This window comes from Macaca nemestrina, unplaced genomic scaffold (genome assembly GCF_043159975.1).
Source record: "Macaca nemestrina isolate mMacNem1 unplaced genomic scaffold, mMacNem.hap1 Scaffold_98, whole genome shotgun sequence".
In the NCBI taxonomy this organism is placed as follows: domain Eukaryota; kingdom Metazoa; phylum Chordata; class Mammalia; order Primates; family Cercopithecidae; genus Macaca; species Macaca nemestrina.
The window spans coordinates 206,787-222,986 of NW_027257889.1; the positions used below are offsets into that span (position 1 = coordinate 206,787).

General features: G+C 56.6%; 1 protein-coding gene across 3 annotated transcripts; it reads left to right on the forward strand.

Moving 5' to 3' along the window:
- Positions 1–437: 437 nt before the first annotated feature.
- On the forward strand, positions 438–10,212 carry LOC139361718 (SH3 domain and tetratricopeptide repeat-containing protein 1-like). 3 transcript variants are annotated; one of them, XR_011619298.1, is made up of 4 exons: positions 438–1,363; positions 5,440–5,621; positions 6,818–6,951; positions 10,100–10,212. XR_011619298.1 is itself a non-coding variant. In XM_071090482.1 (3 exons), exons 1-2 carry the CDS (start codon positions 1,025–1,027, stop codon positions 5,617–5,619), a joined length of 519 nt encoding a protein of 172 aa, XP_070946583.1. In that variant the 5' UTR covers positions 438–1,024; the 3' UTR covers positions 5,620–5,621; positions 10,100–10,212. The 3 variants fall into 3 exon arrangements, 1 of the variants encoding a protein (XP_070946583.1); XM_071090482.1 differs by lacking the exon at positions 6,818–6,951; XR_011619299.1 differs by lacking the exons at positions 438–1,363; positions 6,818–6,951; positions 10,100–10,212 and adding an exon at positions 1,384–1,520 and having other exon boundaries at positions 5,440–5,530.
- Positions 10,213–16,200: the final 5,988 nt, after the last annotated feature.

Consider the following 16,200-nt stretch of genomic DNA (forward strand, 5'->3'; position numbering starts at 1 on the left):
GGGTCTCTGTGTAGCATCCAGCAACATGAGCTTGCAGGACCCCGAGGAGCCCTCCTTCTGCTTGGAAGCTGAGGACAACCGGGAGGATCCAGAGACCCTGAGCTCACTGCTGCTGTTCCTGAACAGCTCTGGATTCAAGGCCAGCTTCTGTGGCCTGTACAACCTGGCGCTGCCATGGCTGAGCAGCATGTTCAGCAGCTTTAGCGACGAGTAGGAGATGACTGGGCGCCTGGCACAGGCCTGAGGGGCGGCCAAGAAAAGTGGCCTCCTCATGGCCCTGGCCAGGCTCTACTTCCTCCTGGGGCGGCTGTGCAGCAGGAGGCTCAAGCTGTCCCAGGCCCGGGTGTACTTGGAGGAAACACTGGGGGCCCTGGAGGGCAGCTTCGGGGACCTGTTCCTGGTGGTGGCTGTGTACGCCAACCTGGCCGGCGTTTACTGGAAGCAGAACCGGGAGAAGTGTACACAGGTGGTTCCCAGAGCCATGGCCCTGCCCCTGGGGACGCCTGGCCACATCTGCAGCACCGAGGCGGACGGGGAGCTCCTGCAGCTGGTGCTGCAGTGGGCGGTGGGTGGCCAGAGCCAGCATGCCTAGGCCCGGGCCTGCTTCCTGCTGGCCAGGCACCACGTGCACCTCAAGCAGCCTGAGGAGGCCCTGCCCTTCCTAGAGCAGCTGTTGTTTTTGCACAGAGACTCGGGAGCCCCAGACGCTGCGTGGCTCTCAGACTGCTGCCTACTCCTGGCTGACATCTACAGCCGCGAGTGCCTGCCCCACCTGGTGCTGAGCTGTGTCAAGGTGGCCTCATTGAGGACACAGGACTCGCTGGCTGGTTCGCTGAGGAACGTGAACCTGGTGCTCCAGAACGCCCTCCAGCCCCAGAGCCTCCCCACCCAGACTGCCCACTACCTCAGGCGAGCGCTGGCCTCCCTAACCCCGGGCACAGGCCAGGCGCTGCGCGGCCTTCTCCACGCCAGCCTGGCCCAGCCGTACAGCCACCATGGCTACCATGGCCCAGCCATCACCTTCATGACGCAGGCGGTGGAAGCCTGTGCTGTTGCCGGAGTCCGTGCCATCGTGGACCCCCTGGTGGCCCTGGCCTGGCTGCATGTGCTTCATAGGCAGAGCCTGGTGGCCCTGAACATCCTGCAGTCTGTCCAGGATGCAGTGGTGGTCAGCGAGGACCAGGAGGGTGTGATTGCCAACATTGGTGGCCGTGGCTCTGAAGAGGACGGGACAGACGAGGCAGGCAGCCAAGGGCTACTACCATGCACTACCGGTGGCTTGGGACCTGGGCCAGCGGAGGAACCAGGCAGTGTTGCTGGCCAACTTTGGGACCAGCTGGCCCAGCACTACCTCCTGGAGGCTGTACGTCTGTTCTTGAGGCTTCCCTGTGGGGAGTGTGGCCGGGACTTCACCCACATACACCTGGGCTGCCTCTTCACCTGCCAGGGCCCGGCCCAGCAGTGCAAGGGCTACTACGAGTGGGCCCTTCTGGTCGCCGTGGAGATGGACCACGTGGAGAGTGAGTGCCCCAGTTCCTCCTGTGAGCCTTCTGGGGCCACTTGGGTCAGGGCACACCTGGGGTTTGTGATTCGGAAACAAGTGGTGGTTTTTCCACCATCGAAAGCGCTGAGTCATGGCCAGCAGCAGATGTTGGCAAACGCCCTGGAGACAGGCCGTTCCCATGCAGGGCCAGGCCCTCTGTACCCTACTGAGGCAGGCAGCTCTTCTTGGTTTGCCCAGGGACCATCCTGCCTTGAGCACGGAAAGTCCTGTGTGCTGGGAATCCCTAGACATAACCCTGGGATCAAGGCATGTTGTGCTGAGCTAGGACTTGGGGCCCCTCCATGAGCCAGGCCCTGAACGCCAGTTCTTGTGCCTGTGTTTGCTTGGTATCTCGGCAGCCCTGTGCACCGGTCATCCCACTTCACAGAGGACACAGGGGCGGGTGATTGCCCAAAGCCACAGAGCAGTTCACGCAAAAGCAGCTCGTGCTGAGTGTGCCAGGCCCCACCCACAAAAGGGGCTTGTGGGGTCCTCGGGAGGGAGGTGCTGAGCGTGGGAATGTGAGCTTCAGGCCAGAGAAGCCACAAAAGGGTGAGTGGCGTGATGGCGGGGCAGCACTTGGCCCCGGGTTAGGGAAGCCTCTTTAGTTTGGGCCCAGAGGGTTAAGAGGATGTAGTCAAGTAATAGGTGTGGATGAGGGGCTGATGGTGCAGCCTGTGTGAAGGCCCAGGGGTGAGCGAGTGGGGGTGAGTCAGCGAGGATGGGTGGGGTGTGAGTGGTGGTGAGTGAGCGGGAGTGTGAGTGGGGATGAGTGTGGTGTGAGTGGGGGTGAGTGAATGGAAGTGGGAGCGGAGATGAGTGGGGAGTGATTGGGGGTGAGTGAGCGGGGGTGAGTGAGTGGGGGTGAGTGAGCGGGAGTGTGAGTGGAGATGAGTGTGGTGTGAGTGGGGGTGAGTGAGCGGGACTGTGAGTGGGGATGAGTGGGGTGTGATTGGGGGTGAGTGAGTGGGGGTGAGTGAGTGGGGGTGAGTGAGCGGGCGTGTGAGTGGGGATGAGTGGGGTGTGAGTGGGAGTGAGCAGGAGTGTGAGTGGGGATGAGTGGGGTGTGAGTGGGGGTGAGTGAGCGGGCGTGTGAGTGGGGATGAGTGTGGTGTGAGTGGGGGTGAGTGAGCGCGAGTGTGAGTGGGGATGAGTGGGGTGTGAGTGGGGGTGAGTGAGCGGGGGTGAGTGAGCGGGGGTGAGTGGGGGTGAGTGAGCGGGAGTGTGAGCAGGGGTGAGTGAACAGGGCTTATGCAGGGAGGTGCAGAGTTGGGAGGGGGTGGGTTGGGTGCTGGATGGTGAGAAGCTCTTCTGGAGAGCTAAGCAGGGCCTGGGGCCTCAGGCTGTGGCTTGGCCTTTTCCCCAAGAGCACTGGGGAGCCACGGAGTGCTATCGAACAGTCAGTGCAGACCGAGCAGTGAACGGACAATAGCTGGGCAGGGCTGTCCGAAATCTAGGCCGCAGAGAATAGCTGAGGAAGTTGAGTGCAGGGAAATGGCTGAGACAAGGGATACTGCTGAGGCCCCTCTGCCTTGCAGCGCTTTGTCATGGCATAGTGACACCACTCAGAGGTGCCTCTTGTGGCCTGGACCAGAGCTCCAGGGGCTGTGCCCAAATCTGAATCTGCTCATTTCCCAGCACAGGCCTGGCACCCACTCCTGGCCCTAGGAGTGATGAGATTTTGGAAAGGACCATGTGAAGGGGCCCCGGTCCCACACATCTGCCCAAGGAGGGTTTTGGGGTTCAGACCCAGGCTTCTTCCCCAGGGACATTCTCTGACTGGAAGGAGACCCTCCAGGAACCCAGCGCCCCAGTCCCCACTGCAGCCTCCGGTGGCTCCTGGCACAATAGCCTGTGGTATCTCCTCCTATGAGGCCCTCCCCTGGGTGCTGGGGGATTCAGACTTGCAAATGCAGGCCAGGGAACGGGGATCATGCTTCCCTGTCTCCCCACCCTGAGCTGAACGGTCGGGGAGACCAAGGGCGGGGCTGATACCCCACATGCTTCCTTGGGGTCATTTTTGAGTCACTTTCGGTAGTTTGTGTCCTTCTAGGAGTTTGGCTGTTGTGTCTAGATGGTCTGGCTTCTTGGTGTACAATTGTTCGTAGTGTTTTCATGGAATCCTTTTATTTCTGTCAGGTCGGCAATCATGTTTCCTCTTTCATTTCTGATTTTAGAAACTTGGGTTTGTAATTGTTTATTTATTTTTATTAGAGATGGGGTCTCATCATGTTCTCCCAGGGGGGTCTTGAATGCTGGCCTCAGTGATCCTTCCCCCTCGGCCTCACAAAGTGCTGGGATGACAGGCGTGAGCCATGGTGCTCAGTCTCTGATTTTAGTCGTTTGTGCCCCATCTTTGTTTTCTTGGTCAGTCTGGTGAAAGATTTGTCAATTTTGTTATTATTTTCAAAAAACCCACTTTTGGTTCTGTTGATTATCTCTTTTGTTTTTCCATTCTCTGTATTTTTACTTCCCATTTCCACTCTCACGTTTATTATGTTCTTCCTTTTATTCACTTTGGGTTTAGTTCATTTTCTAGTTTCTCAGGGTGGAAAGTTAGGCTTTTGATTTGAGATTTTTCTTCTTTCTTTGAATGTAGACATTTACAGTTATAAATTTCCCTTTCAGCACTGCCTTAGCTACATCTTGGTGTTTTTGATACACTGTGCTATTTTTTTTTTTTTTTAAGTTTTGCTCTATTGCCCAGGCTGGGGTGCAGTGGTGCAATCTTGGCTCACTACAACTTCTACCCAGGTTCAAGTCATTCTCATGCCTCAGCCTCCTGAGTAGCTGGAATTACAGATGTGTACCGCCACACCCGGCTAATTTTTGTATTTTTTTTTTTATAGAGACAGGGTTTCACCATGTTTCCCAGGCTGATCTCAAACTCCTGGACTCAAGCGATCCTCCCGCCTCGGCCTCCCACAGTGCTGGGATGAGAGGTGTGAGCCACCGTGCTGGCCCGGGCTGTGCATTTGTTTGTATTCTTTTCAAATTAATTTTCAGTTTCCCTGATGGTCTCTTCTTTGACTCACTGGTTGTTTAGGAGTGTGTAGTTTTCACATATTTTTGAATTTCCCACGTTTCCTTCACTGTCGATTTCCAGTTTCATGCCAGTACAGCTGAAGAACACCTGTGCTTTGGTCTCAGTCCTTCTCCCTTCACTGAGGCTCATTTTGTGGCCTGGCACATGGTCTGTCATGGGGAATGTCCCATGGGCGCTCAAGAGGACTGTGTATTCAGCTGTTGTTGGGGGGCGTGTGTGACAGATGTCCATTCGGCGTACCTGATTTCCTTTGTTAATCTTCGGAATGTTTCTGACACTAGAAAATCAGAAGCTTTCCACCGTTCCCAGCGCCCTGGCTTTGGGAGAGGCCAGTGAGCCTGTGGGTTTGGAGCCTTGTTGCATGAGAGAAGCATGTGTGGAAATGCCAGGGGCCAGCTTTGAACCCCATTCCCCCAACATGATGCCGTGTGTGGCAGACGTGATGCTTGGCTTTGCTCTCTCAGGGTTCCATCTGCGACAGGGGCTACTTGTGTCCCTGGTCTCATCATCTCAGGCTGAAGGTGGCCCTGGTCCTGGCCAGAGGGGCTTTATGAAGCAGAAATAGATGGCCTGGTGCAGGGGCCGAGCCTGGCCAGGACCTCGGCCCTGGGAGTTGTAAAGAAGGCCGGCCTGTACCATGAGCATGTGCACCAAGCTGTGCCCATGTCACGGTGTGCTCGGCGCCTGCCCTTGCACAGGTGCATGGCCTGTCTGAGCCCAGGCTCCCCGCCTATGGGGCCCAGGTTCACAGAGGTGTGAAAGAGACAAGCACAGAGCAGGGGCCTCTGGACCCAGCCAGCCTCGCTTCGATGCTGGGAGGCTGACGTCTTCCATTTTGTCTTCTGCCCAGGCCAGCAGCGGGCCGTCCAGCGGCTGTGCTACTTCTACAGCGTCGTCATGCCCAGCGAGACCCAGTGTGTCATCTACCATGAGTTCCAGCTCTCCCTTGCCCGCGAGGTGGCCGACCAGGTGCTGGAGAGGGCAGCTCCTGGAGACCACCAGTCAGCTCTACCTGTCCCTGGGCACCTAGTGGTGAGGACTGGCTTTGCAGTGGTGGGGGTGTGGAGGGGTGCAAGGGGGTTGGGGTGGCAGGGAGGGGGGCACAGGGAAGCTGGCCCAGGGCCTCCTCAGCCCCTTTCCTTTGGATCATTTGGTTCCTTGGCATCAGATGCTTTGAGCTGGTGGGTCTGGGGTCGTCCCAGGGCTGCTGCTGGCTTGTGAGTCCCAGCTTGAGTCTCCCTTGTTGGGTCAAAGGTCATCTCAACCCCAGCAGAGGCAGTACGTGCACGTGCACTCTGGGCTGTTCTTCCTACTATGGTGGCCTTTGTCATCTGACCTCTGCCTGCCCTGAGTCTTGACTCCTGGCCTTCATCTGTCCCCTTAAATGTGACCACAGCAGCCACCTGTGGCTTCTCTCCCACAGAAGACAGAGCCAATTGTGTCACCTGCTTCCCTGGGGCAGGGTTTCAAGGTCTCACGTCCCATATGTGGCCCACTCGGCTTCCCCTGAGCATGCTGACCTGGTGGGGTAACCATGGCCCTGGCCACCCCACCCACAGGGCCTGGTGACATTGCTGCAGTCACAGCCCCTCAAGTGTTGGACTTACTGAGAGAGCAGGGAAGGGGCCAGATTCCATGGGGACCCGGGAGACTGGCTCCAGTCTTGGCCTCAGGTTCACAGAAGGAAAATGGGTCAGTGTGCTAGAGCCATGCTTCTCAAAGTGTAGTCCCTGGACCAGCAGAGCAGCATCCATGTCACCTAGGAGCCTGTGGCAAGTGGGAGTTCTAGGGCCTGCCCCAGGCCTGTGGAGCCAGAAGCTCTGGGGGCAGGGCCAGCAAGCTATAAGGACAGGCCTCCGGGTGACTGTGATGCCTGCACACCTTGAGAACCATCGGCCTAGATAGCCTCTGAACACTAACGGCTCTTGGTGCGTCTGGAGAAGACACAGGCCATGTCTGGGAGGCAGGGGAGATGGACTAGCACATTCCTCCTGCCACAGGGCAGCATGATGCTCGATTCCCTCAGAAGGATGTCCTTCATCTTTTCCATGCCGTGTGTGTTCACCCTGGCCCTCCCAGCAGCCTGGGAAGGGCAGAACACTGCACATACAATAGGGCCGTTCCCAGTCCCCACATTCCAGATTCATCTGTCACCAGACCCACGAGAGGAGGCAGACTGGTTCCAGGAGGATGAGAGCCCTTGTTCTGACACCTGTGTCTGATTCCAGTGATTCCAGGGCCTACAAATCCTCTCTGGACTACACCAAACGAAGTCTGGGAATTTTCATTGACCTCCAGAAGAAAGAGAAGGAGGCACATGCCTGGTTGCAAGCAGGGAAGATCTATTACATCCTGCGACAGAGTGAGCTGGTGGACCTGTACCTCAGGGGGGTGGCAAGTGATGCAGGAGGACCCCTGTGCTGTTCACTCTCTGTCCATCCACCCATCCATTCATCCTTCCATCATCTATTTACCTGTTCATCCTTCCATCCATCCATCCATCATCCATCCATCTGTCCCTTCATCCATCCATCATTCATCCATCCTTTTATCATCCATCTAGTCACCCGTCTATCCATCCATTCACCTGTCCATCCACCCATCCATTCATCCTTCCGTCATCTATCTATTTACCTGTTCATCCTTCCATCCATCCATCCACCATCCATCCATCCATTCTTCCATCATCTTCCCATACACCTGTGGGTCCTTCCATTCACCCATCCATCATCCATCCATCCATCATCCATCCTTCCGTCCATCCATCCATCATCTATCCATCCATCCCTTCGTCCTTCCATCCCTCCATCATCCATCTATCTGTCCATCCATCCATCCATCATCCATCCACCTGTTCATCCTTCCATCCATCCATCATCCATCCATCCATCCATCCATCCATTCTTCCATCATCTTCCCATACACCTGTGGGTCCATCCATCCATCCATCCATCCATCCTTCCATCATCCATCCATTCATCTGTTCGTCTTTCCACCCATCCATCATCCATCCATCCATCATCCATCATCCATCCATCTTTTTATCCATCCATTCACCTGTTCATCCATCCATCCATCCTTCCATCTATCTTTCCATCATCAATCCAACTGTTCATCCTTCTATCCATCCATCCATCCATCATTCATTAATCTATTCATTTCTTCATCCATCCATTCACCTGTTCTTCCATCCATTCATCCATCCATCCTTCCATCCTTCCATCCTTCCATCCATCCATCCTTTCATCCTTTCATCCATCTTTCCATCCATCTTTCCATTATCCATCCATTCAGCTGTTCATCCTTCTATCCATCCAACCATCTTCCATCCATCCATGATCCATCCATTCACCTGTCCATCTATTCATTCATCATTCATCTTTTTCTCATCCATCCATTCACCCATGTATCCATCCATTCACTTTTCATCCATCCATCCATCCATCTATTCTTCCATCATCCATGCATTCATCTGTTCATCCTTCCATCAATCCATCTTTCCATTTATCCATCCATCCATTTATCCATCCATCCATTTATCCATCCATGCATCCATCATCCATTCGTGTCCATTCTTCCATCCATCGTTCATCCATCCATTTATCATCCATCCATTCACCCGTGTATCCATCCATTCACTTTTTCATCTGTACATCCATCCATCCATTCATCCTTCCATCATCTATCCATCCTTCCATCATCCATCCATCCTTCCATCCATCCATCCATCCATCCATTCATCCATTATGAATGCATCTATCATCCATACTTCATCATCCATCCACTTGCCTCCTGTTCATCCTTCCATCCATCCATCTGTCCATTCATCCATATATCCATTCATCCATCATCCATCCCTCCTTCCATCATCCATCCGCTCACCTCCTGTTCATCCTTCCATCCATCCATCATTCATCCATCTATCCATTCATCCATCCATCATTCATCCATCCTTTTATCATCCACCCATTCACCGGTCTATCCATCCATTCATCTGTTCATCCATCCATCCGTCCATTGATCCTTCCATCATCCGTCCATTCACCTGTTCATCCTTCCATCCATCAATCATCCATCCATCCATCCATCCATCATCTATCATCCATCATCCATCCATTTATCCATCCATCCATCATCCATCCATACTTCCATCATCCATCCATTCACCTGTTCATCCTTCCATCCATCCATCATCCATCCATTCATCCACCCATCCATTCATCCACCCATCCATCATCCATCCACCCATCCATTCACCCATCCATCCATCCATCATCCATCCATCCATCATCCATCCTTTCACCCATCCATCCATTCACCTGTTCGTCCATTCATCCATCCATCATTCATCCATCTACCCACCAATCTACCTATTAATCCATCCCTCCATACATCTATCTGTCCATTTGTTTATCCATACATTCGTCTATCCACCATCTATCCATCCACATGTACATACATCATCTACCCTCCACCCATCCATACATTATCTACCCACGCATACATACATACACACATCATTCCACCCACCCATCCATCCATCCCTCCATCCATCCATCCATCCATCCATCCATCCATCCATCCATCCATCCATCCATACATACATCCAAGTATTCATCTATCCACACACCCATCCATCCATCCATCCATCCATCCATCCATCCATCCATCCATCCAAGCATTCATCTATCCACACACCCTTCCATCCATCCATGTGTCTACATCTCCTCATCCATTCATCCATCCATCCACTCATTCCTAAGCCACTGCTGAGCACCTGTTGTGTGCCTTGTCCCTCCCTCCAACTGGTTCCCTCACATCCTCCCCCGGTGGCCAGCATCTTCTCCCTGAGGGCAGAGGCGCGGGCCCCCCACAGTGCACAGCACCTGCTGGTATACAGCACATGCTCAAATAATGTGACGACTCAATTAACACACAGAAGAACTTGCTCCAAGCGACATGTGGCACATCTCCTTATAAAATGAATCTATCATAGTGGCTGTTTTCAGAGGCTTTCCCAAACACAGTGTGATCTGGAACAAATTGTGAAGCCCACGAGCCTGATGAAGCTTTCATTATTGAGCACCTGCTATATACCTCCTTGAGCTGAGGAGAGGGATGAAGAGCTCATGGCCAAGAGGGGACCAGGCCCACCCACAAACACTGCTGATGTGGCAGGGATGTGGCAACGCAGAAAGGAGCCAGGGGCTAGGCTCCCAGCAATCTGGGGCCACGGAGACTCCTTTGAGTGCAGGGGGAGTGGGCTAGGGCTAGCCCTGTTGGTAGGATTCACAGGTGTCGGGCTCCTGGGCTGCAGCTGCTCAGTCACCTCCTGGCACTCAGGAGCATCAGTTCATTGTCCTCATGCCAGTGGTGGGGGCAGCCCTAATGCACAGGGTCTGAAAAATGCTCAAGTGTACCTGTACTGTGTGAGAGGAAGGAGCCTAGCAAAGGTGCGCGTAGCCACCTCGCTAGGTGTGGGTCTTGAGGGAACTTCTGTCTCCTTTCAGGTGGCACAGAATGTGGACCTGTACACAGGCAACCTCAACCTGGGGCTGGAGCTGTTTGAGGCAGCTGGAGACATCTTCTTCAATGGGGCCTGGGAGCGGGAGGAAGGCATGTCCTTCTACCAGGTGAGCTGGTCTGTGGGCTGATGTGGGTGGGCCTCAGTGGAGCACCTGGAGGGCTGAGGCACAGGTGTGGCAGGGTAGAGGCCTCCCAAATGGAGGCAGGGCCACCCATGCACATGATGAGTTTCCAAGTGGTCTCACCGGGAATGATATTGACCATGCCCCTGCCTGGACAAACGATCGGGGCCTGGACGTGACAATGGCTCTCCCCTTGTACCTGATGACCTCAAGCAACCCTGAGTGGGAAGTCCTGTCCCCATCTTCCAGATAAGGAAACTGAGGCTCAGAGAGGCATAGGGACATGCCAAAGGACACACAGCATATCAGTGGGAGACCCAGGTCTGCATACACCCCGAAGTGGGACGGCTTCTCCCTTCCTCTGAGCTCACGGTGTGGCTCAGCCCTGGGCACAGATCAATGTGGTGTTTTTAGAGCAGAGAGGAGTGCTGGCTCCCCCCAGTCAGACCTCCGGTGCCCAGGTGGGAGAGGCTGGTCTGAGGCTGTCGAGTGTAGCTGGATGGGCCTCAGGTGACTCTTCAGCCCCCAACTTGGATGTCTGAACTGTGTGTTATCCCAGAGCACAGAGCTGTGTCGAGGTGCAGGGGTAGCTGGGGTGTGGGAAGCTCCAAGCACGTGTTTGAGCTCTGAGGAGGGCGCTGGGCAAGGTGGGTGCTGCGGGAAACCTGACCCCACCTGCCTGTGTGGTAGGACCGGGCCCTGCCCCTGGCAGTGACTACGGGCAACCGCAAGGTGGAGCTGCAGCTACAGCTTGCAACAAGCTGGTGTCACTGCTGGCCACACTGGAGGAGCCCCAGGAGGACTTGGAGTTTGCCTACATGGCCCTAGCACTCAGCATCACTCCGGGTACATCCCCTGAGCCCCCGCCCTGCCAGGACCCACACTTTGCCAGAGCCCAGCCTCCAGGTCTGCAGGCCAGGAGCTGAAACAGCTGCTGGATTTTCCTGGTCTCCTGTCCAGGCAGGCAGATCTGCCCAACTGGCTTCCCCGTCCGGCTGTGGGGCACAGCCCGAGGTCTCTCATGCAGTGCAGAGCTCCCTGCCTGACTGAGCTCTGCTTCCTCTGCCTGTTCCCGCTGCTGACCACAAGGGCCGCCCAGTGTGTCCTCTGCCTTCCAGACATCCCAGGCATCTCGTTGGTCCCTGTATGTGTCAGGCTGAGTGGCACATTCCCTATCTCTTGTGCCCTTCCCACCCTCATCAACCACATGGCTCTCTGGCTGATAAAATCCCAGTTCCCCTTCCAGCAGTCTGCCCCTTAAGGCCGTGCATCCCCTGGTGCTGTGCCAGGGTCGTCTGTCCCCCTCCAGAGACAGGGAACCCTAGGCAGGCCACATGCCCCAGCGCCTTGTGCCCCGTGGCCCAGTACACAGTAGGTGTGCAGCTGACTCCCCAAGGTAGGGGGCTCTGATCAGGACACACCCAGGAGGAGTCGGATGTCACGTCTGTGGGTTGCCTGGAGCCGGGGAGCCCGGGAGCACCTGCACTGCATGGCTTTTGGGCTCCCCTGGTGAGCAAAGGCAGGTGGCTATGTGTAGGCACAGAACTGGGCCATCCAAGTCCGACTTTGCCAAAGCCTCTCAGTAGACAGGGGCAGGCCTTATTAGTTCTGCTTTGCAGATGGAAAAGTGAGTCTGGGAACCTGGAATGGAATGGCCAGAGCTGCCCAGGTGACCACAGGTGCCTGGAGACAAGCCACGTGTGCTGCCTGGGGTCTGTATACCTGCTCCTGAGGGGCATGTTCCCTCCCTGCCCCAGAGAGTCACATCCTCACACCTGCCACTTTGGCCTGCACCCCAGCGGACCTGCCGAACAAGCGTGTGGCCTACCACCGGCTGGCCGCCCTGCACCACCGGCTGGGCCATGGCAAGCTGGGGGAGCGCTTCTACCTCAAGGCCGTTTAGCTCTGCAACTCGCCGCTGGAGTTCGACGAGGAGACCCTCTACTACGTGAAGGTGTACCTGGTGCTCGGTGACATCATCATCTACGACCTGAAGGTGGGTGGGGAGGGGCAGGGCTCGGGGTGTTCCTGGCCCCCTTGCAGTGGGATCTCCATCCGGACCCCAGAGTCCTGGGTTCCAGCCTTCCTTAGGAATGGCCCAGTGGCCTCCCTGGAGCTCTACACCCAGCTGGAGGAGCCGGCAAGGTTAGCAGGTAAAACCTAGCTCCCCAGATGGCCAGGCCCCACCCTCAAGAACTCAGTCTCAGCCAGGGAGGCTGACACATGAGTGGGCAATGGTAGCCTCTGGGTAAAGAAGGGGGATTGTAGTCAGGGGGCCCTCCTGGAGGAGGTGACACCAAAGCTGAGTCTTGACAGTCAAGTATCAAGGTGCATTTAACAAAGAAAACAGGGTCGGGAGAGTGACATTTCAGAGGACGGCATCATCCTCACATTGAATCCACGTTGCAAGATCTAACCCAAATCTTGGCGCCTCCTCTAGGAAGCCTGCCCAGGGTGCCAGCCTGCACTGAGCAACTCCTTCCTGGAGTCCCGAGACACCTTGAATCTTCCCATCACCCAAGAAGGGTGGGGTGGGACCAGTGTCTTACCATTGAGTTCACAGACAGGGAAACCCCAGCTCAGGGCAGGTGCAGTGGGGCGGGGCCCCAGCCAGCCAGGCTGAGGCCTTGTTAGGTCGGGTGTGTCTCGAGGGGAGGTGCTGTGCTCCTTCTGCCCCCAGCCCTGCAGGGGTGGAGAGCTGGGATTGGCAGACTGAGACCTGTGGTGTCTCCACCCATCTGCCCAGCGGGCACCGCCCCTCCTTAGCATCACACCAGCCTCGTGTCAGTGCTCCTTACGGGCTGAGGGGCCAGGGCACTCCAGTCCAAGGGCCGAGATCTTGGGGGCCTTAGAACAACATGAGGAGCTGGGGCAGCCCTAAGACCCTGCCCCGTATACCCCACCGCAGGCCTGGGGCTGCCCGGGAGGCCCCCGCCCAGTACTGGCGACACCTGGTGGTCAGATGTGGTTTCTGTGGCCTCCCAAGTCCCAGCCAGATAGGGAGGTGCCAAGTGTCAGGCCCAGGGGGACGCTGTTCACCACTCAGGGGCACGCCTGGTACCCAGGGGGACGGGCCTCCCAGAAGAGGCCTTTATCTCTCTTGGTCAAGCCTGCCGCCCACTCCGCCTGTCCAGGAGAAAGGAAAGCGCCAAGTAGCACAGCCCTCCTTCCCATGCACAGTCCTCCTTCCCATGCACAGCCCTGCTTCCCATGCACAGCCCTGCTTCCCATGCACAGCCCTCCTTCCCATGCACAGCCCTCCTTCCCATGCACAGCCCTCCTTCCCATGCACAGCCCTGCTTCCCATGCACAGCCCTCCTTCCCGTGCACAGCCCTGCTTCCCGTGCACAGTCCTCCTTCCCATGCACAGTCCTCCTTCCCATGCACAGTCCTCCTTCCTATGCACAGCCCTCTGGGCCTCATCGTGACTATGCTGTCAGCACAGGCCAGCTTCCCACAGGGAGGGAAGCTGGATAATTCCCCTTGGAATTATCCAATGGCGGCTGTCTTTCCAAGGCTACACCCTCCTCCATGTATAGGAGGCTCTGGACCCAGGGCCCAGAGGAGTGGGAGAAGAAGCCGGGCTGGATAGGACCTGGAAGGCTGGCAGAGAAGCAGGGGTAAATGGGCATCTTTGCCAATTGCCTCTAAAATGGGGTCCCCTTTAGTCTACACATAAGAGTGAGCCCTGGAATAGGGTGGATTAGGTGTTTACTGGCTCAGGCTGTCACTCACTACAGGCACATGGAAATGCACACGCAAATGCACACAGGCACAGGCACACGCACACACAGGCGCGCACACACACACGTGCACACAGAGGCATGCACACAGGCACACACAGGGACATGCACGCACAGGAACACAAACACGCACATTCACATGCACAGGCACACACACAGACATATGCATTGGCTGGCTCCTTCCTGTTTAGTTGGGAAGCCCCCACCCCTTCAGGAAGCCTTTGCCTTCCACACCCGGCTGAGTCTGGGGCCTCCTGGGCTTCCCTCTGCCACAGCCCGGGCCACCCTGTGTGGTCAGTGTTCACTCCCAGGTCCCTCAGACTGGAAGCAAGGACGTTAGGCTCAACCATACACCCAGCACAGAGTCCAGTGTTCGGCTGGGCCGGGGGGCGTTGGATGAGCGGTGGCTGTGACTCGGGGCCTTCTCACGCCCCTGCTCCGTGTGTGGGGCAGGGCAGTGAGGGAATGGACTGCTGCATCTTGGACTCTGTCATTGGCCCTGGGAGCCATCTTGAGATGGTAAAGAGGGACAGGCCAGGCATGGGTCTTAGAGAGGTCCCTTGGGTGACCGCCATGTGGAGGAGGTGCCTGGGGAGAGGCCGGGTGGGGGATGGGAGGGTGAAGGAGGAGGTCTGGGAGGCGGCATCCCAACCCAGGGATGGTGAGTTTGAGCCAAAGATCCATTGAAAATGGGAGTGGATGTCTGGGGAGTCACAGTCCGTCAATATTTCAGGGAACATTGCCAGAGAGGACACCTGTGACATGGTTTTGTACCTGGCCTGGCCCGTGGAGGGCCTGGAAATGGTCAGCATGGACAGGGGCCAGAGGGGAGCCTGGGTCACTCAACGCAGTGCCCCTGCTGTGGCTTGGAGCCACGGGTCCTGCATGGAACTCTCAGAGCAGGCAGGATCTGCCCTGACCTCAGTCCATGGGGAAAGCAGCCACTGCCTGCGGAGAGGGTGGCACTGGGGCAGGAGGCTTGGGGTGAGTGGGGCGTAGGGACAGTCAGGAAGGCTTCCAGGGGTGTCAGGGTCGTCCCCACCTCCTGCAGCTGAGACCACAGCAGTGTCACAGGCTTCGGGGCTCATGGGGTGAGCCAGCATCGGATGGACATGTGGAATGACCTGGACACAGGAACGGCCTCTGGGAAGACGGGCTCCGAGTCCCCCTTTTGCTGACCATGACCTGTCCCCTTCAGGATCCGTTTGATGCAGCCGGGTACTACCAGCTGGCACTGGCAGCCGCCGTGGACCTGGGCAACAAGAAGGCACAGCTGAAGATCTACACGCGGCCGGCCACCATCTCCCACAACTTCCTCCTGGACTGCGAGAAGTGGCTCTTCTACCAGAAGGCCAGGACCTTCGCCACAGAGCTCAGCGTCCACAGGGTCAACCTACCTCCTCTGCCACTCTGCGGGTGGGCCCCCTGGTTGGCCTCCAGCCACCCTCGCTGAGGACAGTATCCGAGGGAGTGGGTTTTGTGCAAGGAGGATGATCTCCTGCCTCTCCTGGTGTCTCCCGTAGCTCATTTTCTGGGTAATGGAAGCATAAAAGCAGGGTTCAAATAGCAATAAATGTTTTTTTTTCTTTTTTTGCAAAAACATACCGAAGTCCCCATGGCATCCTTCCCTGTGTGCTTCCTGGGCTGTGTCTAGGGGACAGCTCCTTCCCTGGTGGCAGCCCTCTGATCTTGGGGATGAGAAGGGCCGTGAGTCCAACAGACCTGGGCCAGGTCACCATGAGCCTCGGTTTCCTCGGCGGCCAGAGGGGAGATGGTGATTGAACTCTGGGCAGCTCCCTGCTCTCCCTGCTCAGAGTTCTTGCTGTAGGTCTCGTGCCACCCTTGCCTTTAAGCTTCAGGCCACTGTGCCCGGATGTGGGGGCTGTTAGTGTCCCTGTTCGCCATTGAAGAAATAGAGGCACAGAGAGGTTAGGAGTCTGGCCCACCGTCACACAGCAGGTAGAGGCGGACACGCAGAGCCCAGTACACTGACCACCACACCACCCTGCCAGCCTGGAGCCAGGAAGGTGTCCCCCATTAGGACCCAAGGTCAGCTCCTGGAGCTCTCTCATGGTGTCAGGAGAGCCGCAGGCCAGTGAGGGTGGCCCCGGGGATCCCTCACTCAGTGTCCTTTGCTCCCAGACTTGGTTGGGCCGAGCCTGGCCAGTCTCACCTCTGGCCACTGGTCAGCCCTGCGGGAAGTGAGATGCAAGGATCTCC

Excerpts from the sequence above, each read along its gene's own strand:
- LOC139361718 (XM_071090482.1), top strand. The coding sequence starts at position 1,025 with ATGACGCAGGCGGTGGAAGCCTGTGCTGTTGCCGGAGTCCGTGCCATC. Across the intron at positions 1,364-5,439 it reads AGCACTACCTCCTGGAGGCT|GCCAGCAGCGGGCCGTCCAG; the intron begins GTACGTCTGTTC and ends TCTTCTGCCCAG.